A 21,735-nucleotide genomic window follows, 5' to 3' on the forward strand; every position below is an offset into this window, starting at 1 on the left:
CTGTCGCTGCTGGCCTACACCAGAGCCACAGTGGAATCCGAGCCACGTCTGCGACCTACACCACAGCTCACGGCAACGCTGGATCTTTAACCCACTGAGCAAGGGCAGGGACCGAACCCGCAACCTCATGGTTCCTAGTCGGAAGGATTCGTTAACCGCTGAGCCTTGACGGGAACTCCCATTAATAGGTTTTTAAATTCCACAGTGAGCACCTATATTGGAAACAACAAGTTGATTTAATGACAGATATTTACTAAGGTCTTACCCTAGTACATGAAGAGTGTAAATAAATCTGAATAGTATGCTGTACTTGCCTTGAGGGAATTTGAAATTTAGCCAGAGATGGACACATATACAGCTAACTATAATACAATGTAGTGACTGTCATTTTATGATATTTTTGTGGAAACATAGCAGAGGTTCTATTAATTATGTCTGAGAGTGACTGGGAAGGCTTCACATTGGAGATTATATATTGAGATCATTCTAGGGAGAGGTAAAACTTGCTTATATAGTATTACATTTATTTGTGAAAATGTTCTTCAGCAGTATACCTAGTGGCAGCTCTGAAATTACAAATGAGGGAAGATGCTTAAGGGCAGCAGTTTGGTAGGGGAAAGGGCAGAGGGAAATTGTCTCGCAAGGAGTATTGCATAGCACTCGTAATGCTCAGATTATATGTCATAGACCAACAAAAGTAGCATCTACAAAGGTGCTTTTATTTACGTTTTGTGCAGTGTCATTGTCCTTGGTAAAGACCACCGTTAGTTTTACCTGAAGACGTTGATGGAGATATTAGAGGAGGACAGTCTCTTGCATCATCTCTTGAAACCACCGCTGAATATGTTTCAATCATAGTTATCTTTTTTTGAAAGTGCATGCTTTTTTTTAACACGAGTATTTATAGGATTGTAATAAGCATGCCCAAGACTCTTTAAGTTGTGTAATTATTTGCTGTCAAGCTTTCAACTGACGAGGTGAAAATAATAACAATTTACAAATACTCCATTACATTTTCATCAATTACAGTGAGATTTCAGTGTTTCTTTATTACTTTTCTATAAAATATAATTTCAAATGTATTTATTTATTTTGCTTTTTTTAGGGCTGCACATGCGGTATATGGAAGTTCCTAGGTTAGGGTTTTAATTGGAGCTGCAGCTTCCAGCCTCTGCCAGAGTCACAACCACACAGAATCTAAGCGGTGTCTTCAACCTACACCACAGCTCACAGCAATATGGGAACAAGGCCAGGGATGGAACCCACATCCTCATGATACTAGTCGGGTTCGTTACCACTGAGCCACATGGGAACTCCCCATTTGAAATAATCTAAATAGGACACTTGAGTTAAGCTCATAGTAAATACTAAATTTATTTTGGCTGTGCTTGCAGCATGCAGAAATTCCTGAGCTAAGGATTGAACCTGAACCATGGCAGTGACCCAAGCCACAGCAGTGACAAGACTGGATCCTCATCCTTCAATTCTACTAACTATTCATTTGTTTACTCTGCTTCACTTTTCTCACTGATAAATGGTGGATAGTAGTAGTAACTACCTACTTGTAGGGAAATTGGGACAATTAAAAGATTTAATATATGAAACACTTAGATTAGAGCCTGACAGGATGACTGTAGTTAATGATATTGCATATTATATATTTGAAAGTTGTGGAGTTCCGGTTGTGGCTCCGCAGTAACACACCTGACTAGTATCCATGAGGATGTGGGTTCGATCCCTGGCCTTGCTCAGTGGGTCAAGGATCCGGCATTGCTCTGAGCTGGGGTGTATGTTGCTGACATGGCTTGAATCTGGTATGGCTATGGTGTAGGCTGGCAGCTGTAGCTCTGTTTCGACCCCTAGCCTGGCAATTTCCATATGCCACAGGTGCGGCCCTAAAAAGCAAAAAAGAGAAAAAAAGTTCCTAAAAGAATAGATCTTAGAAGTTCTCATCAAAAAGAGCAGAACATTTATAATTATATAAGGTAATGAATACTTTACTAAAACTTACTGTGGTAATCATTTCACTATATATATATATATATATATCAAATCATTATGTTGTATGTCTTAAACTTATACAACATTCTATGTCAATAAAACTGGAAAAACATTTTTAAAAAGAAGAGACTCATAGACCAAAAAAAGTATAGTGCCTGATCCATAGTATTTTAGGTGATGTTTGCTGTTATTCTCTTTAATTCACAAAATGCTTTTGAAATGGGAGATTATATAGAAAAATCATAGTTTATGGTATATACCTTATAGATATGTATCTAAAAGATTTGATTCTAATTTGGAAGAATATTGCCTGACTTTAAGAAATTGGCCTAGACTGAAAGTAAGTGATCAAAGGATTACATTATTTAAAAAATGCACTAAGCTTGTCTGGAGTGTTTGTCCCACTGATTTTCACATTCAACTGAGTCTTGTTTTGTTTTGAACAGGTTGGCTCAAAGCTAATCTCTTGTCACAAACTGGCATTGGCTTGTGTTATTCCCTACTTCAGAGCCATGTTTCTCTCTGAAATGGCTGAAGCCAAGCAAACACTGATTGAGATCAGAGATTTTGATGGTGATGCCATAGAAGACTTGGTAAAGTTTGTCTATTCTTCACGGCTCACTTTGACTGTTGACAACGTCCAGCCTCTCTTATATGCAGCCTGCATTCTACAGGTTGAGCTGGTAGCTAGAGCTTGTTGCGAATACATGAAGTTACATTTTCATCCCTCCAATTGTCTAGCAGTAAGAGCCTTTGCAGAAAGTCACAACCGAATAGACTTGATGGACATGGCGGATCAGTATGCCTGTGAGCATTTTACTGAAGTGGTGGAGTGTGAAGACTTCGTAAGTGTGTCACCCCAGCATCTCCATAAGCTCTTGTCCTCCAGTGATCTCAATATTGAGGATGAAAAGCAGGTCTATAGTGCAGCCATCAAGTGGCTTCTTGCCAATCCTCAGCATCATTCCAAATGGCTGGATGAAACACTTGCACAGGTAGGGGCTGAAATAAGATCGTGTACAGAAACAAAATGCTATGGCAGCAAATCAGCCTGACCCATTTATTATGAGAGGTGTAGATTATCCATGGATGTAATACAATGTGAAAATGGCTTTCTTTCCTACTTACTATACCATTTAAGGATAAGTCTGAATGTGTGATATTTGAATTAGAAATACCATTACCTGCTTTTTAACGTGAATGTTTCAAAAATCCCTTTGTGACGGTAGTAATGAATATTTTATTTATGCTAAGATGTTCTGAGGAAACAGCTCTAAATTAATTTATAGCTGTTGTTTCACAATAGTTTCTACACTTACTAGATTACTTTGCTCATGAAAGAAGCTTTATTCCTAATGCATATAGGTTTGTTCTGGAAGGCGCTGTAAGGCATCGCTTCGGTGTTTTTTTCCCTCACCTTGGTTTTACTTCTGTAACCTCAGAACTAATGTAGTATGTCTCCTTTAAAATCACTTGTTTGTTCTTACAGTTAACAGGGGTTTTTTGGTCAGGGAGATAACAAATAGGCCTTAGAATTATTTTGAAAAATAAGTTTGTCAACAAAACCAGAAAGTTTTATTATCTTGGATCTGTATCTTCCTTGTGTGTGTATGCTTTTAACTCAAAATCACAGTATGTGGTTTGATCATCCCTTTAATTCACTAGAAAATCAATACATCTTTAAGAGAAGAATGGTGAGTGCCTCTACTGAATATTATTCTGCATCCCTGAATAAACGTGTGTGTGTGTGTGTGTGTGTGTGTAAGAAATATGTCACATTTCCATATGTTTGATTTTAGCTTTAAAAGGCAAAAGACACAGTGCTGTGATTGTGTTTCGATTGTGCCTTTTCTTTAACAACGGAAGGCCTTGTGATTGTAATGGTACCATTTTTGGAAGTGAGTAACTTGAATGAAGACAATGGAATTATTTTATCCAGTCTACTTAAAAATCTATATTTAACATATAATCTCATTTCTTTAGTGTAGACCAATCCTGGAAATTGCTTTGGAACTTCATACACTGAACTTCATTCACATATTAGAAAGTTAAATGCGTTTTAAAAAGAGAACATGCTGCAGTGAAAGTAGAGAATGAGCTATCCAATTGCAACTTAAATTTCATATTTGCAACTACTCATGATTTTAGGTTCGTTTGCCGCTGTTGCCAGTTGATTTTCTTATGGGTGTTGTAGCAAAAGAACAGATTGTCAAGCAGAATCTAAAGTGTAGAGATTTACTGGATGAAGCAAGAAATTACCACCTTCACTTGAGTAGCAGAGCAGTACCTGACTTTGAATACTCCATTCGCACTACCCCAAGGAAGCAGACTGCCGGTAATTAAATTACTCATTTTATCAACTCTGCTGGAAAGAGTTTTGTTGGATTTAAGGGCTGGTTCTGTATCCCCAAACCTAATTGTAAGATGATTAGTATCTGATTGTCTTAAAGTGACTAATGGGTAAATAAGGTTCTATATGAATTCTTACTGTACAGATTTCAGATAGTTTTACCAATAAGCCAGTTTTTTTTAAAAGCCACAATAAAACCTATACACTCTGAAGAGCCTTCTGAAATATTTCTTCTTTGGGGATCTTTTTTATTCTTCTAGGCAGAATTTCTGTCACTTGTGTTTTTAGAGCATTTGCTTTGCACTTATTTTACTGTGTTGGATTGCAATTGATTTGACATACTTTGAGCCCTTCAAAGACAGGTAAGTATCTTAATAGGTTTATATCCCTAGTGCCAGGCATTGAGTTTGGCACATATTGTGTATTTAAATATTTGTTTTTGCCTTTTATCAGGTCAAAAGAAAGGTACTAAATACATCTAACATTAGTATAACAGACCATGTTAGACTCTGAGAATAAAGCTCTCGCGTTTGATGAAGCCATGCAGTTTTGCCTTTATTTGCTACAATATTCAGACTTTATATTTTCCTGAGAAAATAGTTTATGCTCACTTATATTACTTTTTATAAATATAAAGAATATATTTGTGCAATAAGGTAAAGTAAATGAGGTCTATGAATTCACGAATCGGTCCTCTGAACAGAGATTTTCTGTACATTTTCTGCTACTTGATATAGTTATGAAATAAAGAGATGCATGAAATAGCCTAAAAACAAACAGAAGGCAATACTTGATTATGACGGTGAGATTTTATCTAGATAATATGAAGTTTAAATGTCATAGATCTGGAGTTCCCGTCGTGGTGCAGTGGTTAACGAATCCGACTAGGAACCATGAGGTTGCAGGTTTGGTCCCTGCCCTTGCTCAGTGGGTTAACGATCCGGCGTTGCCGTGAGCTGTGGTGTAGGTTGCAGACGTGGCTTGGATCCCGCGTTGCTGTGGCTCTGGCGTAGGCCAGTGGCTACAGCTCTGATTCGACCCCTAGCCTGGGAACCTCCATATGCCGCGGGAGCGGCCCAAAGAAATAGCAAAAAGGCAAAAATAAATAAATAAATAAATGTCATAGATCTGCCTATGAAGAAATAGTTCTAAATAATTAGTTTACATGAAAAGAACTGCTTATTTTCCTTTTTTTATAGGTTGATATCAAGTAAATTGTTTTTGAAGTGTAGATTTTTTAAAGTTATGAATCCTGTTACAGGAAGTCATTTAATTCTTCAGTTTCAGATTTGAATTCACATGTCTTGGGAGTCCTGGTTATGTGCCCAACATATGCTAGACCCATAAATACCTGATCTCTTACATGATAGTAAGAACTTTTTTAAAGCAGGTTTTAGTGAAGGATTTGATCCTCATTATGAGAAAGAGGGTGTTAATCCATTTTATGGATGAGGAAATTAAGAATCAGGGTAAAAGAATGCCCAGGGCTACAACAGGACTGTAGAGAAAGGATTTGCATCCTGATCTTTTAAATTCATTTAAATTTTTTTTTCTTCCATGTCATATTCTTAGGTGACCTATATAGCTGAAATACTAGTTAGTGTCCACTTAAATAAAACCTGATCAATAATTCTTGGATTTTTAATTCCAGCTGTGCCATTAAACATTTCAGATTTAGTCTCTGAAAGCCTCAGTTTATTTATTAATAATTTTGATTGAATGATTTTTTTTGTTGTTGTTGTTGTCTTTTTACGGCCACACCCAGGTCATATGAAAGTTCCCAGGCTAGGGGTCAAATTGGAGCTGTAGCCGCCAGCCTACAGCAACACCAGAACGGAGCCCCATCTGCGACCTACCCCACAGCTTATGGCAATGCCGTATTCTTAACCCACTGAGCAAGGCCAGGCATTGGACCTGTGTCCTCATGGATGTTAGATTTGTTTCCACTGAGCCACGATGGGAACTCCTGAATGATCTTTAATGTCTCTTCCAACTTTAAATTTCTTTGGCTTAAAATATTGAAGTAGTTGGAAAAGATAGCACAACCAGTTCTAGTCACTCATTCATGCAATCATTCAAGAAACTTTTTTTATTTTTTGCCACACTTGTGGTATGTGCAAGTTCTCATGCCAGGGGTCGAATCCAGGCCACTGCAGTGATAACACAGGATATGTTACCTGCTGCGCCACAAGGGAACTCCAACAAGCATCTATTAAGTGCCTGCTATGTGCCATGTTATGGCTTAGGCATTAGAAATGCAAACATAAATAGAGTGTAGCTAGACCTGTTTTGAGAGAGCTTTGGGTCTGGTCTAAGGAAATAGACACAAGAATAAGTAAATTCTTCCTTTTTTTATTTTTAATGTTCGAACTTGTGGCATATGGAAGTCCCCAGGCTAGGGTTCAAATCAGCTACAGGTGCTGGCCTACGCAACCACAGCAGCAGGGGATTTGAGCTGCATCTGTGACATACACCACAGCTCACGGCAACGCCGGATCCCTGACCTATTTAACGAGGCCAGGGATTGAGCTGCATCCTCATGGATACTAGTCAGGTTCGTTTCTGCTGAGCCACAACGGGAACTCCAAGAATAGATTCAATGAAGTGTTACAGGTGTTTTAATGCAATCACAAGATTTAGTAGGAAGCAAAAACAAGAGTGATTCTAAGTGAGATAACTTGTCAATGTCTGCTCACCTATCATCTGTGTTTGGTTGCAGTATCAAAGTTATATAAAACAGAAGACTTCTGCATTTTTTTGTATTCTCAAAAAGCTTATGCAAGATTCGAAAGCTATTATCTTTAAATGTTAATGAAACGTTTATAAACGCTCAAAAAAAAAAAAAAAAGGAACGAAGTGGTTATTTTTACTTTGGAAGGGACAGGAAAGGTTTTATAGGAAAAGTAACACCCAGTCTTAATTTTGAATAATAAATAGGTGCTTTTCTGGTTGCTAGTTACATTTTACATTTATTGACAGCTTAGTACATGCCAGGCACTGGGCTAGTCTTTATTCATAAACGCTTAACACACTGTCTTAATCTCAGACTCTATGACTAAGACTCTATGACTCTATGATATCTTAGACTCTATGATAACATAATAGATTATTGCAATATTGTGTATTAAGTGAATGATAATTACCAGAAGTTGCTGTAAGAACATTGAAGATGACCACGATATGCGTGTTGCAGGAGCTTGAACGTTAAAGAGAAAGAGGAAGACAGGGCCTTGGCTGCAAGGTCTTGTTGTACTGAGGCTTTATCTTGTAGAGCAGTGGTGCTTCCAGTGTGAAGCAAGCGGTGGCCTCTTCACCAGCAGCATTCGCTTGGAACTTCTCAGAAGTGCAGACTTTTGGACCTTCCTCAAACCTGCTGAATCAGAAACTCTCAGGGTTGGGGTGGGAGGTGGGGAGATGGCCAGGCCCAGCAATCTGTGGTTTAGTTTCTGAATCAGATTAAAATTTTGATTTTTTTAAAAAATTGTGGTGAAATATATAATATAAAAATTGCTGGAGTTCCCATCGTGGCTCAGCGGAAACAAATCTGGCTAGCATCCATGAGGACACAGGTTCCATCCCTGGCCTTGCTCAGTCGATTAAGGATCTGGTGTTGCTGTGAGCTCTGGTGTAGGTCACAGATGCGGGTCGGATCCCGCAGTTGCTGTGACTGTGGTGTAGGCCGGCAGCTGCAGCTCTCATTCTACCCTTAGCTTGGGAACCTCCATATGCCGCGGGTGTGGCCCTAAAAATAAAGAAGACCAAAAAAAATTTGCCGTTTTAACCGTTTTTATTATTTATTTATTTATTTTTGTCTTTTGTCCTTTTAGGGCCGCGCACCCACAGCCTATGGTTATTTGTAGGCTAGGGGTTGAATTGAAGCTGTTGCTGCTGGCCTACGCCACAGCAACGCCAGATCCAAGCCACGTCTGTGACCTACACCATAGCTCATGGGAATGCCAGATCCTTGACCCACTGAGTGAGGCCAAGAATTGAACCCACAACCTAACCTCATGGTTCCTAGGCAGATTTGTTTCAGCTGCGCCACGACGGGAACTCCAGATTTTAACTGTTTTTAAATATACAATTTAGTGGCATTCAGTAAAAATTTTAAGAACTACTGATAAAGATAATGAAAAGCTGTTGAAGAGCCTTTTAGATGATTCTGTTGACCACCTGAAAGCAAAGAGAGTATTAAGTGGTAAGAGAGAACAGGAGTTTGCAGTAGTAGCTGATGAGGGTCTGCACTAATGCAGTGGCAGCGGGACCAACAAGAGAAAGGGACAACTTAGGTGGGGAGGCCGCTTGTTCAGGTAGGTGAGGAAGGGAGATCCCTTTGAACCTCTTGGGTTTGAGGGGCCTATGGGACATCAAGTGGAAATGTGGCTTAGAAATGTAGATTGTGGGGCATTATGTTACAGATGGAATTTTAAGTAAAGGATTGAACTTTTCTTGTATGAGCATGAAGTATGTGAGAAATAGGCTAAGAATAAAGCTTAAAAAACACAGGAAAGAGAGAAATGGAGATAAAAAGAGGCTTTGATATTATGGAAATCAAGAGAGTGCAGCAATTTCTTTCTTTTTTTTTTTTTTTTTAAAGAGTTTCTATTGTGGCTCTGCAGGGTACAAACCTGACACCAGTCCATCCACGAGGATGCAGTTTCCATCCCTGGCCTCATTCAGTGGGTCAAGGATCTGGCATTGCCCCAAGCTGCTGTGTAGGTTGCAGATGCGGCTCGGATCTGGGCGTTGCTGCAGCTCCCCTTTGACCCCTAGTCTGGGAACCTCCATATGCTGCAGGTGCAGCCCTTAAAAAAAAATGACTGTGATAATCATCCATACAAATGTTGTGATTGTGTTGAATCAGATTAACATTATGAGTTCATTAGGTTTTTTATCATGACTGTGGCAAGGGCAGTTTTACGGAGTGCATGAGGATCTCATCCATTGTAGTGGGATATTAGCAAGCAGAGACAAACTGATGTGTCCAGTTCTTTGAGAAGTTCCGATGAAGGGGAGAAAATTAAATTTTTAGTAGTACAATGTTAATTGCTATCCAAATAACTTGGGTTTTTTTTTTTTTTTTTTTTTTTTTTTTTGCTGTTCATCAAAAGTTTGACTTTTATTGAAGTTTTTTCCACTTTTTTTTTTTTTTTTTTTTTAATCGGGGGCTGTGATTTTAACCTCTATTTTGTGGCTTTACCTTTAGGTGTGCTATTTTGTGTAGGTGGTCGAGGTGGATCAGGTGACCCCTTTCGCAGTATTGAATGCTATTCTATCAACAAAAACAGTTGGTTCTTTGGACCAGAAATGAATAGTCGAAGGCGACACGTGGGTGTAATCTCAGTGGAAGGTGGGTCTGCTCTCGTGTTAAATCACATCACATGATAACAGTGCTCTTTTTAGATATTTTAACTTTGAGAATTCCTTCCTATAAGAAAATTCCTATATCCTAAAACACGTTTCAGTATATCAGTAAGTTACTTGGATGGTGAATATTTACTTGCTTTATGTCCATAGATGCTCAATGTACAACTTCTTGCATGTAAATAACTTAACAGGAGTATTAGGGAAAGAGGAGTTAAAACTGTTCTGGAGTTCCTCCTATGATGCAACGGAATTGGCAGGGTCTCTGCCATACCAGGGTGCTGGTTCAGTCCCCAGCCTGGCACAGTGGGTGGGTTAAAGGATCCTGCATTGCCCCGGCTGTGGCATGGGTAGCAGGTGTGGCTCAGATCTGATCCTTGGCCTGGGAACTCCATATGCCAAGGGGTGGCCAAAAAAGAAAAAGTACCCAGCGAACTACTGTTCTGAGTCATATTTACAAAAGGCCCAAACTAAAGAAAAATGTTTATTGAGCCCAAATAACATATATATCAGCTTTTTTCTATACCTATCTAATTATTATTATTGAAATGAGGGTTTGTTTGGCTTTTTTTTACTGGTTACTCAAAATGAATTAATTGCAGTACCATGATAAATTGTTAGTAGACTTTAAAAAGTCACTTTTCTTCTGATTATAATAAAAGTATAAATGTTTTCAGGAGTAAATATGAAAACATTTTTATAGAAAATAAAAATCATCTGTAACCGAAACACTTCAAAATAGTTATTAACATTTTAATATGTGATAGTTCCAATTTTTATTTCATTTAGAAAAAGTTTGATATATTGCACTAAGAGCTTTATACTTTCATTATATAAGAGCTTTTTTCATTTTATTAAACATTCTTTGAAAGGGTGATTAGTGATTTCATCTACTAAGTAATAAAAAGTTGGGAAACTTAATGGTGGGATATTTTTTGAGCACTTGAGTAACCTTTTGTAAAACAGCATGTATCAGTGATTTTATTAAGTAGAAGCTTACATTTATTTTCATTGGACCACCGAAGTGACCTTGATCATAATGTGCAGTAGAAGAAAAGTTGCTGGAAATTAATTTACCATGCTGTTTTAGTTATATACTCATTGTATGGGAATCATGCTGTTTTAACTATGCATTGATTACATGAACATTTCTTGATGCGGAATCAAATGAAAGTGCTTCTCTCCTTGGCAGGTAAAGTGTATGCGGTGGGTGGACATGACGGAAATGAACATTTAGGTAGCATGGAGATGTTCGATCCTCTCACTAACAAATGGATGATGAAGGCATCAATGAACACGAAGAGGTAGATCGGCATGGACGTCTGTTTTGATTTGGTGGTGGAAAATAAAGCTTCCTGTAATTGAGAAGGCTGCTTTTCACTTTTTACATATTTAGAAATTTTAAATACCTTCTTAAGCATATTTTTTAAAGCATCCACTGCGTTGCTTTGTTATAACTTCTTAAATTTTCCAGAGCATTAAGAGTGGCATCTAGTCTTTGAGTATAATAATGATGGTGATGGTTTTGACTTAGATCTTAGCATGTATTATTTTTACTTTAAAGTTTGAGATTTTCAGAAAAGTTTCAAAAATAGTTGAGTCCCTGTTTATTAGTGGTTTTCAAATGAAGATGGTTTGGTTCCCTCTGTGGAACACTTGGCAATGTCTGGAGACATTTTGTTGTCATAGCTTAGGGGCAAGAAGGTTGGAGGAGGTGCTGCTGATATCTAGTTGGAGAGGCCAGGGATGCTGCTAAAGATCATGTAATGTACAAGAACCCTGCTCTCCCACAGCCCCACAGCAAAGAATTACCTGGCTCCAGATATCAGTCGTGCCAAAATAGGGAAGTCCTGCTGTATATTCCACCCAGCTCCCGTAATGTTGCCATCCTACGCCAGCTTACTACAATTGCTGAAACTAGGAAATTAGTATCAGTACAATGCTCTTAATTAACCTATAGACCTTATTCGACTTTTGCCAATTTTTCTACACATTCTTATGCTTTTGATTGATCTTTCTGCTCTGATTATATTGGCTAGTAATCTAATATAACGGAAACTGAGATAGTAGGTGTTTTTGTCTTATTCCTGATCTTAGTGGAAATGTCTCTAGTGTTTCCCGATTAGATAAGACACTGGCCTTAGGGTCAGGGCACGTGTATTCTAACATCTCAAGAAAATGTTCCTCAATTTCAATTCATTTTTACCATTTTAAGCATTAATATTCCTGTTTTTCATCTATAATAAATTGAAATATATGTTGATAAATGAGTCAGTCTCTTTAGAGGAGGAGAGATTTTTAGTAACACGATTTAGAAAATGCTGACAAGCCTTGAATACCAAACTTCGAGATATCTTAAGATAGAAGGATAGCTAATATCTTATGACCAAATCATTATTCAAAAGCACTGTAGACCAAACATACTCTAGATCTGTAGGCAAAACGGAAAAATATTTCAGTTAAACAGGTTAAAACCTGCCTTACTTATTTTAAAAATGAATGACACCACTGCAGCATGGTGGGAAGTCAGATTAGTGTGTGTGTTTATGTTTCATATGGAAAAAAGCACCTGAACCAATATGAAGCACAGCTCTTAAAAATAACAGGAAAAAGAAGTGAAAATAACATAGTTGCTGCATTAAGAGAAGTGAAGCCTTGAGAACAAGGGAGATGGAGTTTGTACTGTATTTTGTGCTCATCTGTCCGTAACTGCAGCTGGGTCTCAAACTAGGATGTGTGACATTAGATGGAGGATGGGAATAAAATACTGAGTGGATTTTTTATAGTGAACATAAAATGTTGACAGGGTGCTATATATTTATAATTTGAAAATAATTGTGGCATGTGAAGGGACACAAAAATGGTTATACATGTGAGAGTAAATAGTGGGATGCGTGTTAGATAAGGGCTAATAGATTAGTAAGAGATCTGAAAACCATGTATATAAGACTGTTGAAGGGATTTGGTATAGAGACAGGATGTGAGGGAGTATCTAGATATTTTAAGAAATTTGTGGTGCTTTAGAAGGAAGGAAATTCAGCATTTAGGGTGAGACTGAGCCTAATTTATATAAACCTAGATATTAGAATAATTCTGCTTTGTTTCAGAGTGAAAATATAATAGAGGAAAGAAAAAAGTCTATCTGAATAGATATTGAAAATACTGCTTAAGAGTAACTTTGTATAAAGAACAAAAGTCAAAAACCTTTATTACAGTTTTATTAAAAACTAACAAACCCAAACTAACAAAAATAATTTTAAATATTGTGGCTTGTATAGTTTGCAAACTGTAGCAACATTCCATAAGAGTTAAAAACTACTTGTTACCAAAGTGAGCGATTTTATTTTTATTTTTTCCATTTGAAAACTTTTATTGTTTACCATTCTGATTCAAGCTGCTAAAATGAATTACAAAATACACTATGGCTTGATACAGCAATTTTAAATTGAACTGCCTGTGGGGATATATTGTCATCTAATTTTCTGTCTTGATTAGTTAGGCATAATGTATTTAACTGGGTTTTCTTGTGTGAGAAAAGTATGAAAGATTAGATGGAAATGTGGAGTTCTGAGAAGAGATTTTTAGCTTTTTTCTCATGAGGGGAAAGAATCTTAGCGAGAAAAATGGTCTTAAAATATCCTACTTACCTACTATTTTACTATTTTAATTTTACTATTTTACCTACCATTTTAATACTTTAATAGGGATTGATTTGCTACATGGTAACACAAATAGTTTTAATTCTAACACATGCATTAAAATGGAAGAGAAATCCCAAAGCACATTTTAAATCTTTATATCTTTGTCTTCTTATCATGCTAAGCAATTTTTTTTTTTTTTTTTTTTTTAAGGGCTGCACTCGCGGCATATGGAGGTTCCCAGGCTACGAGTCAAATTGGAGCTGTAGCTGCCAGCCTATACCACAGCCACAGCAATGCCAGATCTGAACTGTGTCTGAGATCTACACCATAGCTCATGGCAAAGCTGGATCCTTAACCCACTGAGCAAGGCCAGGGTTTGAACCTGTGTCTTCCTGGATGCTAGTCGGATTCGTTTCCACTGAGCCACGATGGGAACTTCCACGCTAAGCAATTTTTACCCAAGAATTGAGTGAAACTTCTCTAGCAAAATAGGGTTGAATTTCATTAATCTTTTAAACGGTGCCCTGAGCACTACAGTAGCTTTCCAACTGTATTAAAAAAAAAAAAAATAGAACTGCAGTCGTTTTCTCATGTTATTTTTGTATCCCCCCCAATCATTCTTTTGGTGCATTCGAAGATAATAGTCACATGTTAAATATCTGGTTTTATTTTTTCCCCTTTTTTCCCCCCACCTTTTCACTAACGTGGATACTGCTGTTCATTCAGGCTATGGTTTTATTGAAACCCATCATCCTCACAGCATCTCTACGGTTGATTTACTTATTCAGCTAATACTGGTTAAGTGCTCATTGCAAGATATACCAAGTGCTGAGGATATAGCAACAAATGAGACAGCCAAGGTCCCTACCTCCATAGAGCTTACATTCTGAAGGGCAAGATACAAATAAAGACGGAAGTACAGGGCAGTAGTGTTAGCACCAAGGTAAGTAAAGGATGCTTGAAAGTAGAGATCTTCATCATGAAGTCCCGTTTTATTACCTAAGCTATGAAGGAATAGAAGAATGTAGACTGGTTAACTGGTGGTTGATGGAAAGAGATGAAGAGTCTTTGAAAATCTGGAGATGAATGAGAGCAGAGCATGAAAGAAGTCCAGTGTGGCTGAGAGATCAAGGGAGTGGTGTCCAGATGTAAGGTTGACATAGTAGGCAAGAAATAAGGGCCTTGCAGTTTGCCAAGATGTTTTAATCTGGTGGGCTTTGAAAAACGTGCATACACGTGTTGTTTTTGATAGTAGGGGATTGGCAGTGCCAGATTTCTCTTTTCAAAGATCCTTTGCTTATGACGTGGAGATGGTATTTGAGGAGGACCAGAGTGAAGACAGTCTGGGAGACCAAAAGAGTTACTGTAATATCTCAAGCAGGAAATAGTGGTGGCTTGGACTAAAGTGGTGGAAGTTGAGGTAAGGAGGACACACCTGAGAAATAGTTCAGAAGAGTATAATCAGTAAGATTTTAGGATAATTAGATGTGGAAGGTAGAATAGTAAGGTAGAGGCCAAGATGACCCTTTAGTTTCTGGCTTAAACAGTGGGGTATGGATAGTGGTGTGATTTTCTGCACTAAGAAAAAACAAAGACAGTGAACGGGATAAAAGTTTTTTTGTCTTGTAATGGGGAGTGTTCTCTGTTGCAGTGAAACTAATAATGGCAAACTTAGCAGCTTAGAACAACATCTGTTTATTAGCTCACAGTTCCAAAGGTCAGAAGTCCATCCGTTTTGCATTCCTTTTTTAATTAAGGTATAGTTGCTGTATAATGTGTACCAGTTTCTGCTCTACAGCAAAGTGACCCAGTCAAACATATATACATTCCTTTTCTTTTCTTTTTTTTTTTTTTTTTTTTTTTGTCTTTTGTCTTTTTTTTGTTGTTGTTGTTGTTGTTATTGTTGCTATTTCTTGGGCCGCTCCCGCGGCATATGGAGGTTCCCAGGCTAGGGGTTGAATCGGAGCTGTAGCCACCGGCCTACACCAGAGCCACAGCAACGCGGGATCCGAGCCGCGTCTGCAACCTACACCACAGCTCACGGCAACGCCGGATCATTAACCCACTGAACAAGGGCAGGGATCGAACCCGAAACCTCATGGTTCCTAGTCGGATTCGTTAACCACTGCGCCACCACGGGAACTCCCTATACATTCCTTTTCTTCCATCATGGTCTATCCCAAGAGATTGGATGTAATTCCCTGTGCTATACAGTATGCCCTCATTACTTAACCATTCTCAATGTAATAGTTTGCATCTGCTAACCCCAAACTAACTTCTAACCCCATCCCATCCCCTCCCCTCTCCCCAACCACAAGTCTGTTCTCTGTGTATCTATTTCTGTTTTGTAGATAGGTTAATTTGTGCCGTATTTTAGATTCCACATGAGTAATATCTTACGCTGTTTGTCTTTGTGACTTACTTTACCTAGTATGAGAATCTCTATTTCCTGCAAATAGCATTATTTCATTCTTTTTAATGGCTGAGTAGTATTCCATTGTGTATATGTACTACATCGTAATCTGTTCATCTGTCAGTGGACATTTAGGTTGTTTCTGTGCTATGTGAATAGTGCTGCTGTAAACATATGGATGAGTGTGTCTTCCTGAATAAAGTTTTGTCCGGATAGATACCCAGGAGCGGGATTGCTAGATCATATATGGTAGTTCTGTATTTAGTTTTCTGAGGTACTTTGCTGTTTTCTGTGGTAGAGGCCAAGATGACCAATTTACATTCGCACCAACAGTGTAGGAGGGTTCCCTTTCCTCCACACCCTCTCTAGCATTTGTTATTTGTAGACTTACTAAGGATGGCCATTCTGACCAGTGTGAGGTGGTACATCATTGTAGTTTTGATTTGCATTTCTCCAATAATTAGTGATGTTGAGCATTTTTCCATGTACCTACTGGCCATCCATGTATCTTTTTTGGAGAAATGTCTTTTTAGGTCTTCTGCCTATTTTTTGATGGGGTTGTTTGTTTTTTTATTGTTGTTGAATTGTGTGAGTTGTTTGTATGTTTTGCAGATTAGGCCCTTGTCAGTTGGATCATTTGCAAAGATTTTCTCCCATTCTGTAGGTTGTCTTTTTGGGGGGGTTTTTTGTTTGTTTTTTAATGGTTTCCTTTGCTGTGCAGAAGCTTTTGTCAATTTGATTAGATCCCATTGGTTTATTTTTGTTTTTATTTCTATTGCTTTGGGAGACTGACCTAAGAAAACATTTGTATGGTTTAAGAAGTCCATCAGCTTTAGTTGAGTTTTCCACTTAGGGTCTCACCGGACCAAAATCAAGATAGAGACTGTAGTTTCTCATGGAGGCTCTGGGGAATAAACTACTACTGAGGTCATTTAGGTTATTGATAGAATTTAGTTCTTTGTGATTACAGGATAGAGTTTCTTGTTTTAACTGGCTGTAGGCAGGAGTCACTCTCAGCTCCTAGAAGTCACTCTGAGATCCTTTCCAAGTGTTCCCTTTTATCTTTGAACAAGCAGCGACTTGCAGACTCCACCTTGTTTTTTTGAGTTTCTCCTGTCTTCTGCTACCAACTGGAGAAAAGCCCGGCTTTTCTAGGGCTTGTGTGATTAGCTTAGTCCCACTCAAGTAATCTCCTTTTGCCGTATAATGTAGCATAACCAGAGGAGTAAAACCAGAAGGTGAATATTGTGAAGGAAGATATCTTAAAATCTGTCTCCCACAGGGAGGTAGACAGTAAATTTCTATTTCAGATTAAAGTTGAGGTTGAATATCCAGACAGACAGATTTGAAGTAGAAGTTGGATATATGTCCGGAAATATGTATATTAATTGTAAATTCATGGAAAGAAGAATTCGCCTACAGAGAGAGTATAGGGTGATAAGAAGCCTTAGAGAACCTCATGATTTAGTGACAGAATAAAGGCACTGAAAAAGTGCCAGCCAGAGGTGTAATGTAGATGGAAACGCAAATGTATGATAGCACAAAAGTCAAAAGAAGACGATTTTGACGAGGAGGAAATAATGTCCTCCAGTCTTGGTTGTGGGGTGTGGAGAATTATATGGCACACTTACCTCTGCTGTGATATATGTTCTAGAGTGCACATGCCTGTGTTCACCCACACCCGAAAATGTTTATAACCACAGTATTTTATAAGTCACTGCTTTATACTCAAGGGAAAAGAGATTAGAGACAAAATGAATGTGACAACATTATCCTTAAGAATTCTTTCCTAGGACACTCTTCCGGTAAACTGAGAGTCAGAATCTCAGTAGGGCAGCAGCTCCCTCCAGTAATAATAACAGTATAATGTGTAGCACTAAATATGGGCCAGTCACTGTTCTTAGGGCATAACCTGTATTGACTCATTACTATCCAGCTGTGTCTACTCCTTTCTCAAATGGGTGACAGATGAGGAAGCAAGGTAGAAGAAGTTTTAACAGTCCACTTTATCCAAAGTACATACCAAGTCAGTGACAGATAAGTTTTAGAATAGTTCAACTTTCGATGGCTGCAGTGTGTTTTTTAAGAAATCGAATAAATTGCTTTCTGGTCACCATTACATTGAATTAGCTTTTAACATGAACTAAGTCTCTTCTTTCCAGGAAGATAAACGCCATTTAGAAGTAAAGCAATGTGATATAAAGCTTGTAATATAGAAATTATTTTTTGTGTGATATAATGAAACACTGCAACAAAATGTGACCTACAGTCACATGAACTTAGTAGTGAGATTGACTTCTGGCTTCTGTGGCAAACCATCTCTTAATTCATCAACCTCCCAAACAACCCTATGTTTTACTAATTGTTTTAGACTCTATTTATAGTTTTTTGTTTTGTTTAGTTTTGTTTGCTTTCCTTTATTTCATTTAAGTTTAAAGAAACCTGTGCATTATAAAATTCCAGAAGGCACTGTTCACATAGACTTGCACAATTTGGCAACTCTGTAGCCATCTATTCAGAAGCTTTGATAAATCTAAAAATAATGGGGAAAAGCCACATTGACTTTGATTAATGGGTGCATGAGCAATATTTTTTGCTAACTTTCTTCTGGAAACAAATGAGAATGCTGAAGTGTGTTTTCTTGTTTTGGCAGGCGAGGAATTGCCTTGGCCTCCTTAGGAGGCCCAATTTATGCAATTGGAGGGTTAGATGACAACACTTGCTTCAACGATGTGGAGAGGTACGACATAGAATCCGATCAGTGGAGTACAGTAGCACCAATGAATACTCCCCGAGGAGGAGTTGGCTCTGTGGCTCTTGTGGTAAGTGAGGTGGCGCCTTGCTCATTGGATTGCATTGCATCGCATTCCTAACCAAATAAGGAAAGATCTGGTGTGTTCAGATCTCCAATATGCAGATACTGATTACACACCAGATTACTTCATGCAGTACTCTTCTCTTGCACACTCTGGTCTACCATTAGGACACCATATAAATCAGTTCAAAATCTAATGTCATGTTTTTTGGTTTTTTTTATTTAGAACCACGTTTATGCAGTAGGTGGCAATGATGGAGTAGCTTCTCTCTCTAGTGTGGAGAGATATGATCCACACCTGGATAAGTGGATAGAAGTTAAAGAAATGGGTCAGCGAAGAGCAGGCAATGGAGTTAGTGAGCTCCATGGTTGCTTATATGTTGTTGGTGAGTGGATGGTATTTCTCTAGTTCAATTTTATGATAGTGTCATAAAACAACATAGTAACACAAATTCCGTTGCATTTAAGCTCAAGTGGAGTAAGTCCTAAGATCTGCTTTTGAATTCTTAAGGCTCATATTCATGCTTCTTTGTTTACATTTTTCATCTTCCATGTTTAAAACTCTACCTGCATATTTTTACAAGGAGTAGCAAGTATGTCTAAAGTAGAGGATTACATTTAAGATACATGTTTTTTTAATGTAAGGAAACATTGAATGTGCTTTGTTAAAAATCTTTAAAGATGTAAGACATGTTTATCTCATTTTCATTTCAAGGAAATTGTGTTGACTACTTAAACCAGTAGGTAATGTATATGCATAATGGCTATTAGTATCTCTATATTGCTTTTTTTTTTTTTTTTTTTTTTTACTTTTTAGGGTCGCACTCATGGCACATGGAGGTTCCCAGGCTAGGGGTCCAGTCGGAGCTACAGCTGCTGGCCTATGCCACAGCCACAGCAACTCCAGATCCGAGCCGTGTCTGCAACCTACACCACAGCTCATGGCAATGCCAGATCCTTAACCCACTGAGCGAGGCCAGGGATCGAACCCGAAACCTCATGGTTCCTAGTTGGATTCGTTTCCACTGCGCCACGATGGAAACTCCTATATTGCTTTTTGATTTACGTATGGTAGAATTGGAGGGTAGTGCTTTCTCAGAGTTTAATATGCATGTGAATAATAAGGAGATATGTTAAATTGCAAAGGAGAGGCCCAGATTCTGTATTTCTAACAGTTCCCAAGTGATAATCAGTGCCATTTCTGGTCTACTCAGCATGTTTCCAATAGCAAGACTTTTAAAGGGCAATGAAATAAAAATAATAATTCCTATTTTTAAGAATTATTTTAAGAATACAGGAGTGGGTTAAGGATCCGACTGCAGCAGCTTGGGTCAGTGCAGAGGCATGGGGTGGATCCCCAGCCCAGCGTAGTGGGTTAAAGGATCTGACGTTGCTGCAGCTGCTGCATAGGATGCAGCTGCAGCTCACATCCAACCCCTAGCCTAGGAACTTCCAAATGCCTTGGGTGTGGCCATTAAAAAAAATTATTTTAAGAATCCAAGGTGGAGTTCCCGTCGTGGTGCAGTGGTTAACGAATCCGACTAGGAACCATGAGGTTGCGGGTTCGGTCCCTGCCCTTGCTCAGTGGGTTAATGATCTGGCGTGGCTGTGAGCTGTGGTGTAGTTTGCAGTTGCGGCTCGGATCCTGCGTTGCTGTGGCTCTGGCGTAGGCCAGGGGCTACAGCTCCGATTCAACCCCTAGCCTGGGAACCTCCATATGCCGCGGGAGCGGCCCAAAGAAATGGCAAAAAGACAAAAAAATAAAAAATAAAAAAGAATCCAAGGTAATGTATGTTAAGCATCTCAAACTGAGTTTTGTACTTTGTTACTAGTGAATGTGTAGCTATATTTTAACCAGCAATCCCTTCCTTTACTAGAGGAGAAAATGAGTTCAGAGAGGTTGTCACTAGCGTGTCACATTTTCTCATGTTGATGTAAATTGGTGTTATGAAACTTAGTATTCTTTTTACCTTTATGGCCACACTCACAGCATATGGAAATTCTTGGGCCAGGGATTGAATCTGAGCTTCAGCAGTGACGTGAGCCATAGCTGTGGCAACACCAAATTGTTTAACCCACTGCTCTGGGCCGGGGATCGAACCTGCACATTTGCAGAGACCCAAGCTGCTGCAGTTGGATTTTTTTTTAACTCAGTAAATTTTATTATATTTATAGTTGTACAGCAATTATCATAACCCAGACATTACAGCATTTCCATCCCATACCCCCAGCCCATCCCTCCACCTGACAACCTGTTTCCTTTGTTAACCTTGAGTTTTTCAAAGTCTGTGAGTCAGTTTCTGTTCTACAAAGAAGTTCACTGTGTGCTTTTTATTTAGATTCCACATACACATGATGGCATGTGACGTTGGTGCCTCACTGTCTAATTTCACTTAGCCTGATAATTTCTAGGTCCACCCATGTTTCTGCAAATGCCATTATTTCATTCCTTTTTGTGGCTGAGTAATATTCCATCATGTATATATGTACCACATCTTTATCCACTTCTCTGTCAGTGGACATTTAGGTTGCTTCCATGTCTTGGCTGTTGTACATGGGCTGCATTGAATACACATATCTTTTTGAGTCATGGTTTTCCCTGGATAGATGCCCAAGGAGTGGTTTTGCAGGATCAAGTGGTAATACTATTTTTAGTTTTTTGAGGAATCTCCATACTGGTTTCCACAGTGGTTGCACCCATTTACGTTTCCAAGAACAGTGTAGGAGGGTTCCCTTTTCTCCATCCCTCTCTAGTATTTATTGTTTGTAGACTTTTTGATGATGGCCATTCTGGCTGGTGTAAGGTGGTACCTCAGAGTGGTTTTGATTTGCATTTCTGTAATGATGAGTGATGTTGAACATCTTTTTATGTGTTTTTTGGCCACCTGTATGTCTTCTTTGGAGAACTGTCTGTTTAGATCTTCTGCCCATTTTTTGACGGGGATGTTTGTTTTTTTGGTATTGAGCTGCAGAGGGTGTTTATAAATTTTGGAGAGTAATCTCTTGTCAGTTGATTCATTTGCAAATATTTTCTCCCATTCTTTGGGTTATCTTTTTGTTTAGGGTTTTCTTTGCTGTGCAGATACTCTTAAGTTTAAGTCCCATTTGTTTATTTTTGTTTTTACTGTCATCACTCTAGGAGGTGGATCTG

General features: G+C 38.5%; 1 protein-coding gene across 3 annotated transcripts in view; it reads left to right on the forward strand.

Annotated features, from left to right (window-relative positions):
- Positions 1-21,735, forward strand: part of KLHL8 (kelch like family member 8) — a 64,939-nt gene that overhangs the window by 32,534 nt on the left and 10,670 nt on the right. For 2 of the 3 annotated variants that reach the window (XM_084973647.1, XM_021101776.2), the window contains exons 3-8: positions 2,448-2,996; positions 4,150-4,336; positions 9,558-9,701; positions 10,908-11,019; positions 18,423-18,591; positions 18,811-18,970. In XM_084973647.1, coding sequence (XP_084829773.1) covers positions 2,448-2,996; positions 4,150-4,336; positions 9,558-9,701; positions 10,908-11,019; positions 18,423-18,591; positions 18,811-18,970 — 1,321 coding nt within the window. Of the gene's footprint in view, positions 1-1,394; positions 2,997-4,149; positions 4,337-9,557; positions 9,702-10,907; positions 11,020-18,422; positions 18,592-18,810; positions 18,971-21,735 lie in introns of all 3 variants that reach the window. The other variant, XM_021101779.2, reaches the window with a different exon arrangement.

The sequence above is a fragment of the Sus scrofa genome, chromosome 8, assembly GCF_054392235.1.
Source record: "Sus scrofa isolate SSC_HxYL_T2T_F1_AM1 chromosome 8, Sscrofa_HxYL_maternal_Yorkshire_Landrace_v2.0, whole genome shotgun sequence".
Lineage (NCBI taxonomy): Eukaryota > Metazoa > Chordata > Mammalia > Artiodactyla > Suidae > Sus > Sus scrofa.